Below are 14,545 nucleotides of genomic sequence, written 5' to 3'. Positions count from 1 at the left end.
AAAAGCAGAGCTGGAGGCAAAATCGGCATTGATGTTCCTCTAGGGGACACTCTTGTCCTGCCAAGCTACATGGATTTGGGGAGGTTTGGTATTGGCAGGTCTCCTTTGAGTCTTGGGAAGGGCGAGACAGGAGGTCGCGGTGCTGGTTTCTGAGGAGGTTATTCCAGGCGAATGGCTTGGGTGATGAATGGTGATAGCATGATATCTTGGTTCTTGGATGCGAGTCCTTGAAGTGTGGTTAAGGCTCTACAGGACACCTGGCATATAAGGTGGGAGAAGTGACTGAACAAAGCGCGTACCTGGGTGTCGGCATCCCATACAGCAGATGCCCTCTCAAGGACCCTCCTTGTGAGTAGGAGCCTTAGAGAGTTGCACTTGGTTGACTTCTTGCGGTAGGCCTTGGGCTGGAGGGAAAGGCTTTGTACCTGCCTGCTTAGACATCAATTCTTTCAGGCAGAGCCATTCATGCTGCCTCAGGCCTGGGAGTGGGAATGCCGCAAAGGTAAAACAAATATTCATATATACATATACTGTATATATATATATATATATATATATATATATATATATATATATATATATATATATATAGTCATAAAGGTTAAAGTAATATTCAAAAAGTAAAGATAGTAATGAACTTGGTATTACACAATGATATTTGATATTTCTTGAATCATATCAGCAATGTCTGATATATTCACATTTCAAGTAAAAGAGCCCATGATATCCAGAGATAATCAAGATTAAATGAAAAATGTATAGATAGTAAGACATTAAATTTAACATGCAGTGAACACACATATGTTATTGAATGAAGCCTCTCTCAACACCCCTTGGACACAGAATGATTACAAATTGCATAATCATGCAATACTAAATTCACATAATTAAAGCAAAATCTTTGTAGATAAGTGTAAAGAGATAAGGGTTTTTTGTTTATTAGAGCATGTAAAAAAATGGCACTTGCCATGTGTTTCAGGTGTTCAGGCTTATTGTTAAAAATCATCTTTTATATACATATTTCTGAAGTAGAAAGAACCATCTTTGAAATTTGATCTTTTATTATTCAGATATTTGTTGAAATGGAAACATTGGGGATTCAATTAATCTGATGATGTTTTGGGTCAAAAATGTGCAGAAATCTAAAATATTCTAAACATTTTTATAATATACTGTATATAGGCTCATAATAAAAATGACCCTTTTAAAGACATTGTCTGTAAAAACTTTTGATAGTGTGAAATAGAACTCAATTAAATATGTAATAAGCTATAGTCTAGAAATTGTATAAAACCTAGAATTAATAAACAATAAACAAATTAAAAAGTCATTTTTATACCTGAATTCTGCTGATCTGTTTGAGTCGCTGAGTCATTTCAGAGTCATTCTGGAAACTACTGGTTAGCATACCATCATCTAAGTCACACTAAAACATCTCTGAAATCTGAGATATTGCTTTTGAAACAACAATAATAAGATTTTGTTTAAATATTCTTAAACAGTGTATCTGAATGCTGTTTTCAATCTTTTAACTAATATAAAACTATTCATATATCTATGTATATGAGATATAAATACTTGTATCTCTTTGAAAGACATGTGTCCCAAATGAACATAATTATTTTAAGCCAAAAACTGTAATTCATTAAGCATTACACAGCTGTGCTAAATTTGATTATGAAATCCTCATGATATGATTTTATACTGTATGTATGAAAGAAAAGTGGTTATATGCCTATAATTACTTTATCTCACTTTGAACTGGGTTTCTCTGCCTTTTTCTTATTGTCGTTCTTTATGACTATTTGTATATTTGTTTGAGAAAGACAAACCTATTTGAAATTAAACACAAAGCAGCAGTCCAATTCAATTTTCTATTAAGGGAAACTTTAAATAAAATCCAGAAAAGTGTGTTGTAAAGTTGTTTGACAGGTTGAACATTAATTATCCAAACCATTGAATTTTCCCCCAAGAAATACAGGTAAACAGACCTTATTTAAGTAATTTTTCTTATTAGAAGGGCAGTGTAAGTGTGGATCCGAGATTCACCCAGAAAACAGTGAAGTTTGGTGGTGGAAAAATCATGGTCTGGGGTTACATCCAGTATGGGGGTGTGCGAGAGATCTGCAGGGTGGAAGGCAACATCAATAGTCTAAAATACCAAGAAATCTTAGCTACCTTTTATATTCCCAACCATAAAAGAGGCCAAATTCTGCAGCAGGATGGTGCTCCATCGCATACTTCCATCTCCACATCAAAGTTCCTCAAGGTGAAGAAGATCAAGATGCTCCAGGATTGGCCAGCCCAGTCACCAGACATGAACATCATTGAGCATATGTGGGGTAGGATGAAAGAGCGAGCATGGAAGACGAAACCAAAGAATATTGATGAACTCTGGGATTCATGCAAGACTCCTTTCTTTGCTATTCCTGATGACTTCATCAATAAATTGTATGAAACCTTGCCAAACCGCATGGATGCAGTCCTTTAAGCTCATGGAAGTCATACAAGATATTAAATTTGGATCTCACAGCACCACTACTTAATTTGCTGACATATTTTTGTATTTGCAGTAAATTTGTTCAATTTCTGTATAGGCGACAAAACTTTTGTCTTGCCAAAATTTGACCTTTCTGTCTTGATTAAATGATAAATCTTTTTTCAGTGAAACTAATTTATTTAAGTGCATTAAACATCATTTGGGAGGGTTTTAGATTTTCATATGAGCTATTTCTAACACCAATTGATTAATTAAAAGTCAGGTTAATAGCAGGTGTTTCTACAAAATAGATAAGCGACAAGACTTTTGTCAGGGACTGTAAACGCTAAAAGATAGATTGTGTATATACTTTAAACATCATGGCTTGAACATCATGGCTTAAATATCAAAAATACACACTACATTCCAAACTGATCAAAATGATTGAGTTTTTTTTTCACATTTGTTGAAGGTTTTTCTTGTTAAATTGCTTGAAACTAAAGAACTCAAATTCAGATTTTCTATTGAAAAGAGGCCAATTTTGATTAGCAGTCAGTATGTATCATCAAACTAATGAAAGACTTTCTAATTACATGAGCCAATATTTTACTAACAATAGAACCTAGATTAAATAACAAATGTTTAAACAGAAACGACTGATTTTGTTGACATTTGGAGAGACTAAGAATTAAACATGAGGCCCAATCAACAGATTAAACAGAACACAATCATATGTATAGATATCGATTGTAATTCAGGCATGATGTAAAATCTTCCAGTTGTCACCAGTGGTAAAATATACAAAAGTTAACATGATTCAAGAAAAGGAACCAGCAGGCTTGGTGTGGGTGAAATCTTTTAGCACCCTTCAAAAAAATTTATGTGGTCATGTTGTTCAGTTAATACTAATCAGTGTCACATTCAACACATTACTTTCACAGCATGCTCAAGTCTGGTTTCATTCTTTACTTAAAAAACTCTGTGGAAAGTCCCAATCAAGCTATAATGAGGAAAACGATAAAATAAACACCACAAAAATACATAAACTGATAGCAATGCCTATCTTTTTGATTAATGAACTGGATTGTAGTCATATTTTCCTATTTGTTTGGTTTATTACTAACCATCTCTTTTGGGGATTTATTCTCCTGCCTATTTCACATTAGCAGACTTATGAACACTGGTTTTGGTAATCTTCCACAGAAAGTGGGGCATTTTAGTGACCAATAGACATTTTGCAATCCTTAGCCTATTATGATAACTTCCACAATTCTCTTTTTGTTGTGCTAGTAACCTTATTGTGTGAAATACGCTGTGTCATTTTCAGTTCTCTATGTAGTCGCTCTGGGTTTTTTATTTTCAAAGGAGCAATGCTGGGAAATGGATGATAGAAGACCATCAGAAATAGTGTACATTACTGCAATACAGTTAAAATTGTCATATTCTGCCTGCTCACTCGGCTGTGTACAGCCACTTCCGGGGCGGCAGCCATCTTGGCTGTGGCACTTCCGGGTTAATACCTCTTTATACTCCGGCAGACTATTTAAGCACGCAGCCAGCGGACACTCTTTGCCAGATTGTCTCATCGTGTTATTATGTTACCGCTCGAGCATGCCTTTTGCTACCTGTAAGTTTCAGTTTTGTTTTGACCAATTTCGTGTCGGATTTCGGCCGGGTGTGTCCCAATTCGTGGATTTTTCCTTTTTTGCATACTTTTCAGCCCAGGCTCTGGATATCTTGTTTGGATTATTTTTGAATTATCTTCGCAGGACTAAAAGACCTTGTTTGGATTATTCATTTGTTTTTTCTTGAAATTTTACTGTTCCTGGACTCGCCCTTCTTGATTTTTCTGTCAGGTTTGTTTTTTGTTTGTGGAGACCTGTTATCTTGTGAGGAGCATTCCTGTTTTTGCCCTGTTTTTGCTGTTAGCCCTGTGACTGATATTCTGTCTTGTATGTTCCTGCTGTTATTACCGAACATTCTGCTAATTAAAACTATTTCATTGGAAGTCGTATGCGTACTGCATTTGGGTCCATTCCCCCCTACACCCTGACAGTACAATCTGGCCAATCATGGACTCAGCAGAAGCACCAGACTTGCCTACCATTCTCTCAAACCTATCGCAATCTTCTGCAGCTCATGATAAGCAGTTACAGGATCTCACCAAAGCCACTCATGAACTTATTCGGCGTTTTGGCTCTCTCTCCAGTCCTGCTGCCTCAGCCCCCACACCGCCCGAAATTCCTCTAGTCATGCCCCCGGTCCGAGAGCCACATCTGCTACCCCCAGAACGCTTCAGTGGTGAACCAGGATTGTGCCGAGCCTTCCTCATGCAATGTGCAGTCGTCTTTGAGCTCCAACCCTCCTCTTTTCCCTCTGAGCGCTCCAGAGTGGCCTACATTATCTCCCTTCTGTCTGGCAAGGCGAAGTTGTGGGCCACTGCCGAATGGGAACGGCAGTCGCCCATCTGCTCCTCAGTGGAAGCTCTCTCCTCCGAACTACGGAGGGTTTTTGACACCACGCTCCCGCAGCAAGATGCGGCCCGGGCACTGTTTGAGACTGTACAGGGAGGCTGTTCAGTGGCAGAGTATGCGGTTGGGTTCCGCACAGCAACGGCTGATAGCGGATGGAACCCCACGGCCCTCTATGACGCCTTCTATCGAGGTCTCTCTCCTGAGCTTAAGGATGAACTCGCTGCTCGGGAGCTACCCCATGGATTGGATGAGCTCATCTCTCTGGCTACTAGAGTCGACCGAAGGATACGGGAGCGAAGGGCTGAGAGAACTCCTCAACGTGTCTGGAGAAACACCCCTCGTCCCAGCTTTTCTCCTCCGCCACCATCCCCACAACCCTCATCCTCTGCCACACCCATGGAGATCGGTCGGTGGCACATTCCAGCTAGTGAGAAGGAGCGTCGCATGGTCAACGGACTATGCCTATACTGTGGGCAGGCTGGGCACATGGCCTTCTCTTGTCCGGCAAAAGGCCGGGCTCGCCATTGAGCAAGGGGGCAGTGGTGAGCCGACAGCTTTCAGTGCCTTCCAAGCCCCTTCTCAAGCTTCGGATCACGCTCGACAGCCAGACTCATGACTTGGCGGCCTTTTTGGATTCAGGAGCTGACTCACAATTCATGGACCGTGAACTGGTACATCAACTGGGCATCGAGACTGAACGGTTACCATGTGCACTTGACGTTCGAGCACTGGATGGTCATATCCTCCATCAGGCCACTCATCGCACCAAGCTGCTCCAAGTCACCATAGCAGAGCATCATCACGAGAGGCTGTCATTTCTAGTCATTGCTTCCCCTCAGACACCTGTCATGTTGGGCTTCCCTTGGCTTTGCCAACACAATCCTCATCTGGACTGGAGCAGTGGGTGTGTCCTCAAGTGGGGTACCCATTGTCAGTCTCACTGTCTCCGGCCTCCACCCAGTTCCTCCTCTGACCCCAATGATTCTCCGGACCTCAGCTCAGTGCCGTCAGTTTACCATGACTTCAAGAGGGTTTTCAGTAAAGCACAGGCCTCCTCCTTACCCCCCCACCGACCGTTCGACTGCGCCATTGATCTCCTTCCCGGGACTTCTCCTCCTCGTGGTCGTCTATTCAGCCTCACTGGGCCAGAGAGGGAAGCCATGACTACGTACATTCAGGAATCATTGGCTGCCGGTCTTATTCGTCCGTCCTCTTCCCCGGCTGGTGCCGGGTTCTTTTTTGTCAGTAAGAAGGATGGTTCACTGAGACCCTGCATTGACTATCGGGCACTTAATGCCATAACCATAAAGAACCGTTACCCACTGCCTCTTATGTCTTCAGCTTTTGAACTGCTCCAGGGGGCCACTATCTTTTCCAAACTCTATCTCCGGAACGCCTATCATCTGGTGCGCATCAGGGAGGGTGATGAGTGGAAGACAGCTTTTAACACTCCCACTGGTCACTATGAATACCGGGTCATGCCGTTCGGCCTCACCAATGCCCCGGCGGTGTTCCAGGCACTGGTAAACGATGTGCTGCGGGAAATGCTGAACCAGTATGTCTTTGTTTATCTTGATGACATACTCATCTTTTCCCGTTCTCAGGAGGAACATCAAGTGCATGTTCGGACCGTGCTGCAATGCTTGCTGGAGAATCATTTGTTTGTGAAGGCAGAGAAGTGCGAGTTTCATGTTACCCAGACCACCTTCCTGGGGTTTGTCCTTTCAGTAGGCAGCGTCCAGATGGATCCGGTTCGTATTACAGCGGTCAAGGATTGGCCGCGTCCTGGGTCACGCAAGGAACTTCAAAGATTCTTAGGGTTTGCCAACTTTTACCGCCGGTTTATACGGGGCTTCAGTGCAGTTGCCGCTCCCCTTCATCGGCTCACCTCCACTCTTCAGACCTTCACTTGGAGCTCGGAGGCCGAGCTGGCCTTTAATAGGCTCAAGGAGCTCTTCACCTCGGCCATCCAAGGACAATCGGGTGCACCCTTGTGCCTTCTTCTCTCGCCGTCTCACCCCTGCAGAACGGAACTATGCCATTGGGGACCGGGAGCTTCTGGCCGTGAAACTCGCCCTTGAGGAGTGGCGTCACTGGTTGGAGGGGGCAAATCAACCTTTCATTGTTTGGACCGACCACCGCAACTTGGAATATCTCAGAACGGCCAAACGCCTGAATGCACGGCAAGCTCGCTGGGGTCTCTTCTTCGGCCGTTTTAACTTCACCCTGTCTTATCTCCCAGGATCCAAGAACGGTAAACCGGATGCCCTTTCACGCTTACACTCCCCAGAAGAGGAAGATTATACTACTGAGAATGTCTTTCCCACATCGGTAACCGTCCGGATTATTCAACTGGACATTGAGAGGAGGGTCCGTCAGGCCACATCTGGGCAAGCCACTCCCAGCAATTGTCCTGCAAACAGACTTTTTGTTCCCAATAATCTACGGTCCCAGGTTCTCCAGGGGTGTCATTGATCGCCTTTGTTTTGTCACCCCAGTGTGTCCCGTACCCTGGCAACCATTCAACAGCGTTTCTGGTGGCCCACCCTCCGTTGGGACGTCCGCCAGTTTGTGGGTTCATGCACCACCTGTGCTCAACATAAGAGCTCTCATACTCCACCAGCTGGGTTCCTTCGTCCTCTTCCTGTCCCTCGACGACCATGGTCTCACATTGCAGTGGATTTTATTACTGGACTACCTCCCTCAGCTGGGCAGACCACCATCCTCTCTGTAATGGATCGGTTCTCTAAGATGGTGCACTTTATATCATTGCCCAAGCTCCCTACTGCCAAGGAGACTGCTCTGCTCCTCCTCCAGCATGTCTTTCGACTGCATGGCTTGCCTAGAGACATTGTCTCTGATCGTGGACCCCAGTTCACATCAGGATTTTGGCGGGAATTTTGTCGGCTGCTGGGAGCCTCAGTCAGCCTGTCATCGGGATTCCACCCCCAGACCAATGGTCAAGTTGAACGCTGTAATCAGGATTTGGAGGCAGGTCTTCGCATCTTATGTGCTGAGCAACCTGAGTCCTGGTCCACCAAGTTGGTATGGGTGGAGTACGCCCATAACTCCTTGCCCTCCTCAGCCACAGGCATGTCCCCGTTCCAGGCTGCTTATGGCTACCAACCACCCCTTTTTACTTCCCAAGAATTCGAGGCTTCTGTCCCCTCTGCTCTCGCCCTAGCCGAGCGTTGTCGTCACACCTGGAGAAGAGCCCGTGAGGTGCTTCTTAAGTCCTCGCAGAACTATGCCCGGTGGGCTAACAGAAACCGGCGTCCGGCACCTAAGTACCGTGTCGGCCAAAAGGTATGGCTATGCACCAAGGACCTCCCCATCAAGGGGTCTTGCCGCAAGCTCACACCTCGCTTTGTCGGCCCATTTCCCATCTCCAGGATACTCAACCCAGTCGCTGTATGTCTTAAGCTTCCTAGGAACTTACGGATACATCCCACCTTCCATGTGTCTCGCCTCAAGCCCGTTCAGGCCTGTTCTTTGGTTCTTTCCTCCAGACCCCCTCCACCCGCCCGGTTCGTTGACGGCGGCCCTGCATTCACTGTCCGTCGCCTCCTACGCTCCAGGCGTCGTGGGAGGGGAATACAGTACCTGGTCGATTGGGAGGGCTATGGTCCTGAGGAGCGTTCTTGGGTACCGGCTCGTCACATCCTTGACCCTGACCTCATCGCCGAGTTCCACAGATTGCATCCCGACCAGCCTGGTCGGTCGTCGTGAGACGCCCATAGGAGGGAGGGTACTGTCAGATTCTGCCTGCTCACTCGGCTGTGTACAGCCACTTCCGGGGCGGCAGCCATCTTGGCTGTGGCACTTCCGGGTTAATACCTCTTTATACTCCGGCAGACTATTTAAGCACGCAGCCAGCGGACACTCTTTGCCAGATTGTCTCATCGTGTTATTATGTTACCGCTCGAGCATGCCTTTTGCTACCTGTAAGTTTCAGTTTTGTTTTGACCAATTTCGTGTCGGATTTCGGCCGGGTGTGTCCCAATTCGTGGATTTTTCCTTTTTTGCATACTTTTCAGCCCAGGCTCTGGATATCTTGTTTGGATTATTTTTGGATTATCTTCGCAGGACTAAAAGACCTTGTTTGGATTATTCATTTGTTTTTTCTTGAAATTTTACTGTTCCTGGACTCGCCCTTCTTGATTTTTCTGTCAGGTTTGTTTTTTGTTTGTGGAGACCTGTTATCTTGTGAGGAGCATTCCTGTTTTTGCCCTGTTTTTGCTGTTAGCCCTGTGACTGATATTCTGTCTTGTATGTTCCTGCTGTTATTACCGAACATTCTGCTAATTAAAACTATTTCATTGGAAGTCGTATGCGTACTGCATTTGGGTCCATTCCCCCCTACACCCTGACAGAAATACTATGCAGAAAACACAAATAATTAGTATGATTAGTAACGGGTTAATTTCTAAAAAGTTTTACTATTGTATTTTTTTTGTTCTTGTAGTTTGTATCTTGTAGTTGACATTAGCTTTTCATCTAAACAAATATAACAGCCACCAGAAATAAATGCATCTTTTACACTGTTGCTTTAGCAGTCTGACAAACACATATTAAAGTAAAACAACATGAAGTTGCCTTATTTGGCTGTTCTATAACTCGGTCAAGCTACTGGATGGATGAATACTGTTTTTTGAATACTGTTTTTTTTTTTTTTTTTTTTTTTTTTTTTTTTTTTTTTTTTTTTTTAATCGTTTTTTTTTTTTTCCGCCCTGCAGGAGGAAGCACAACTTCCTTCCTCACAAACAAGTTACAGTACAAGATGGCAATGGCAATGCAGCTTGTCTTCTTTCTCTACATGTTGGTTCCAATCACAGGTAAACTAATCCCATAAAATCTTTATGAAATGAAAAGGGTAAAGTGCTTTATATACTATGACCTGTAGTAAAGATTAGATAACAATGATCAAAAATAAAAATGTGATTCTTCAGACAGTGACACATTAATGGAGGTGTGTAATGGAGGACATGTAAAATCTGATTGTTAGTTTGTGTTATTCACTTTGTCTTTTTGCCTTTTTACTCACATGTTCTTTCCATAGAAAAGATGAAGGAAAGAAGTTCTGCTTGTACTTTGTTTCATTATTCATGTTTGAGCATAGGTTGTTTCTGTATAGTGCAGTAGGGTAACTACTCGGGTCCCCTGTATATTTTATAGTTTAGTTATAGTTTGAGAGAGTTCTATGAATATATTGTATATGTATGACTAGTAGTAAAGTAAAATATTACTATATTGTCTTAAAATACTATATTAAATAATAATAATAATAATAATAAAAGAAAAGTAACCAAGATCAGTCATGTAAGCACTTTTTCCACCCTCAATGTTGTTTGAAATACAGCATTAAAAATGTAAGTGAAAAACCATCAGAAATATTTTAGGAAAAATAAATAAGTAAACTTACAATAACCTAGTTGCATGTGTGCACACCCCTTTAACTAAATTTCATAATTTAATTATTGTCATAATTTTATTCTATGGCGGTTTTATGGGTAAGAGTCTATCAGCATGGCACATTATTATTATTATTAATTATTTATTTATTTTCATAATTCTAATCATAATCATAATAGTAAATAATTTATCTTAGTTTAATTATGTTCTTTCTTTCTTTCTTTCTTTCTTTTACATCACAAAAATCTGCCATATACATTGGCATGTTGTATATGAGGAAAAAGTCACATGAACTTAACCACATCCCCTAAGGATGACCACAACCCAAATATAGCACAGGGCCTCAGAATCTAGCCCTGAATATACCTTTTAAGTTTTGTGCATACACTGCTATTATGTGTTATAGCTGTTTGAGTAAATTAAGACCCATCTTTTAATAGTGGAACTATTATATTAACTACTAATTTTATAATTAACTATTAACATCTTTTAATAGTGGAACTGGAAATGTTTTGCACTGGATTTATCCTGGAATTGAACTGTTGTTGAGTCATAATTTTGTATTTTGAACTTTTCAACACTCAAAGCTGTTGTGGACAACAGCTTAAACATCAGCTAACCCCTATCACACGTTAAGGCTTGACTTGCATTAGGTTAATGGGTCATTTCAGTGTTCTTAGGCTGTTAGTTGTTCAGTGTGTTTGTTCTTGTTCTTTGTTTATATCTGGCAAATTTCTGTACACTGTACTATCTAATGTACACTGTACTAACATGTACTGTATGCTTGTACTGGTTGTGCATCATCTATTTCTCTGCCTTTTAACTTTTCGACTCAGTCATGTGTGAAGGGTTATTAAGTGGAGGTGTTTCTTTTGCTGTGTATGGCTGAGGGCAACTTCTTTTTTTGGCCAGCGGAAATCTGTAACGGGTGAAATATGTTGTGGCTCCTTTAAGAGCAGTGCGGCATTTTGCGACAGACTCGTGACACAGAACATAAACAAAAGCACATATCCAAAAGTCCTGGCTGGATCCTGACAATAAATGAATGTAACATAAAGTAAATATATAATACAAGTTATAAGAGTATAATGAAATAGTATATATTTGCTCTTTTCTTACAGTGTGTGATGATGTTTTTAAGCTGGTTAACAGTTCTGTTCAACTGGACATACAAAAAAAAAATGAAACGGTCAGTGAAGATATTGACTGGACATTTAAACCAAAAACTCTCATTGCGAGATATAATGGAAATCCTCCAAGTAGAGTATATGGAGGTTATAAAGAAAGGGTGGAGTTCAATGAGGAAACCTACAGTCTGACACTGAAGAACTTACAGAAGAGTGATAGTGGAATCTATGAAGCAGAAGTCGCTGGTGAAATTAAGGAAGTTGTTGCTAAGTACTAACTACATGTGTTGGGTAAGTCTTATAGCCAAAATACACTACTGATACAATAATAGTGTCCTTATCAGTTAAGTAACGAGTAATAATTAATTAATGTGTGTGTGTGTGTGTGTGTGTGTGTGTGTGTGTGTGTATTGATTAGCAGTACAGTAATGCATGTGTATGTGTGTATCTCAGATCCAGTGGAGAAACCAGTCCTTACTGCTTCTCTCCAAAGTAATGACACCTGTAATGTGACTCTCACCTGTGAAGCTCAGAATCTCTCAGTAACCTCTCACTGCTACAATGATAATTGTGATATGATGGAAAAGAAAACATCTGGACACACGTTACTTTCGCTCTCACTGTATGTTAGTAACAACTTTATCATTTGTAATCATAGCAACCCAGTGAGCTGGAAAAATACAACTATAGAGATAAAACATGTGAAACAGCTCTGCCCTCCTGAAGGTGTAAGCATGCACACTTACTGCCTGGTCTAAATGTAAATGTAAGAGAATGTACCTTCTATATTAATGTACTATTACTAATTGATATTTGTGGTATGATTACATGATTAAGATTGAACATATCTTCCTCTCCATGCTATGCTGTTCCTCACCAACCCTCTTCCCTATGTTGTATCACGCTGTCCAGATCTCACCCTCATTCCTTAGAAATTCTAGAGCATAGGTCACTAACAGGCAGACCGCGGTCCGGGTCCGGACCCAGAAGCTGTCCAATCCGGACCCGGACCTACAGCCAAAACAAAAGGTTATGATTTAAAACTTGACGAAGCGATTCTATTTTAACGGCGCAGCTTTTGCAGTCTTTACGGTAAAGGTAGTGGAAACGCACCGACCAATCAAGTCTGTGCATTCCTGAAGTAAACACTGCGACTCAACAGTGCAAGACAGATGAGAGAGAATTAGAGTAAAGTTACACATGAAAGAAAGATAGCGATACATGTAGAAAACAAAGGGAGAGAAACAGACGAGTGAAACGGAGAAATGGAGAGAAACAGACGAGTGAGACGGAGACTGATTTCTGTTCACACTTCACCAGTGGGTCTCATATTAAACGTGACAATGTGAAACGCCATTATGAGACCAAATATAAAGGATTTGAACAAACATATCCACTCAAATCTGAAGACAGCGTCCCTGAGACAGCTTTCCCAGGTCTGAGGGAGGTAGCCCTATACATCCTGACCATGTTTGGCTCTACATACAACTGCGAGGCAGCTTTCTCTACAATGTACATAATCCAAAATAAATATGGTTCTAGGCTCACTAATGAGCACCTCCACATGTATGAGAACGGCCCTGACTCCATTCAAGTCCAGGTTTAAACCTAACCCAAGCCAAGCTAGACCTCAGTTCTCTCACTGAGATATAAAAGGGAAAGTTAAGCACTTTATTTAAACATACACGATTTTCACATTTTATTTATTTTCTCTTATTTTTAAATGTAGCCCTACTTTTATTTATTTAATGAGAGAACGTTATGCATATCTACAATCATATATATGTTCAGTTCTATGTTATGTGACAATAAATATTGTCAAAAGGTTTTTAAATTGCACTGAATTTATTTGATTTGACAATCAGATGTTGATACAACTACTAGGCTACTAGAGTGTCATTTTAAAGGGCATGATACTTGTGTAGGGTTAAAGTATTCCTGTGTATAAACAGATTATGTCTCATGAAGCCTGTTTCTTTCTGCCTGTCCCTTTTAATGCCCCTTTTAATGTCTCTAGGCTATATTTAATACCTCCCTAATAAAATAAATGAAAGTATTTCTTTTCTTAGTGTATAAACACATTGAAAAACCTGCTGCTTTATTTCCAGAAAATAAAATTCCTATCATCTTTTCTCATTTTTTTGTCATGGACCATTTTATATACACAAACAGACCATATTACAGTGTGATGCCCAATTTTAAAAGATGAAATTGTCTTCCTCGATGATGGCAAACCTTTTTTAACCTTTTACAAACGAGAATATAATTTTTACTGACTAACTTAAATAATTTATTTGTCAGGAGAACGTGGACTTTTTTCTCTGTTCACTATGTTCTCGTGCCAGACCACTAGAGGGCAGCCCTGCACGACCCTTCTGTTGTGTGATTAAATTCATCAGTTTATGATGTTCACCTGTTTTGTGATGTTTAATTAGATACCTGATTTAACCTCTTTGTCTCACTATGTCTTTGTTAATCTTCTGTTGATGTCAGTATATTTTTGTGCCTATCTTTGACCCAGTTTTTGTGTATTCCTGACTCTGGTGTTTGTTTTCTGTTTCTTAATCTAGTAGTTTCTCTTGCACTGTAAATAAATCTCTTCAGCACCTGAGTCCGCCTTCATTACCTCTACAATTTTCAAGTGAAAAGTAGCACAAATTAATACTCTTACAACAACAAATGTCACTTTACTCTGATATAGTAGCAATAATAACCTTGGTCACTATGATATAACCCAGAATTGAAAATAATTTTGTATTAATTTGTATTTGATGGCAAACTAGACCCACTTCAGTTTGCACTGAAACTGGAAAAGGTGTAGAGGACTTAAAGCTTTTCATCCTTTACAGCTGTATAAACATCATGGACAACACAACTCGCATGCAAGACTTTTATTTACCGAATATAGCTTAGCTTTACACAAAGCATGATGCAGCTGTATTTTTTTTTCATTGAGCAATTAGCTCCCGATGTTAAGTCACCAGATAATATTTTAGTTTTAATTTTAAACTTTAGAACAGATAAACACATGTTTACTGACACATGTCCATGAT

General features: G+C 41.0%; 2 protein-coding genes across 3 annotated transcripts in view; both read left to right on the top strand.

The window, feature by feature from the left end:
- LOC132846570 (CD48 antigen-like) overlaps positions 1 to 14,545 on the top strand; it is an 83,126-nt gene that overhangs the window by 48,129 nt on the left and 20,452 nt on the right. The window contains exon 1 of one of the 2 annotated variants that reach the window (XM_060871296.1): positions 12,214 to 12,258. The exons of the other annotated variant lie outside the window; for it this stretch is intronic. The gene's annotated coding sequence lies outside the window, so the exon portion shown is untranslated. Of the gene's footprint in view, positions 1 to 12,213; positions 12,259 to 14,545 lie in introns of those variants that run through there. 2 annotated transcript variants of the gene reach the window in all.
- On the top strand, positions 9,111 to 14,103 carry LOC132846611 (CD48 antigen-like). The gene is given in 4 exon segments (XM_060871307.1): positions 9,111 to 9,126; positions 9,690 to 9,788; positions 11,487 to 11,783; positions 11,946 to 14,103. Coding segments are annotated over 3 exon segments (657 nt in total). The 5' UTR covers positions 9,111 to 9,126; positions 9,690 to 9,733; the 3' UTR covers positions 12,251 to 14,103.

Source organism: Tachysurus vachellii, chromosome 1 (genome assembly GCF_030014155.1).
Source record: "Tachysurus vachellii isolate PV-2020 chromosome 1, HZAU_Pvac_v1, whole genome shotgun sequence".
NCBI classification, from domain to species: domain Eukaryota; kingdom Metazoa; phylum Chordata; class Actinopteri; order Siluriformes; family Bagridae; genus Tachysurus; species Tachysurus vachellii.
This window is presented reverse-complemented; position numbering and strand designations above follow the sequence as displayed.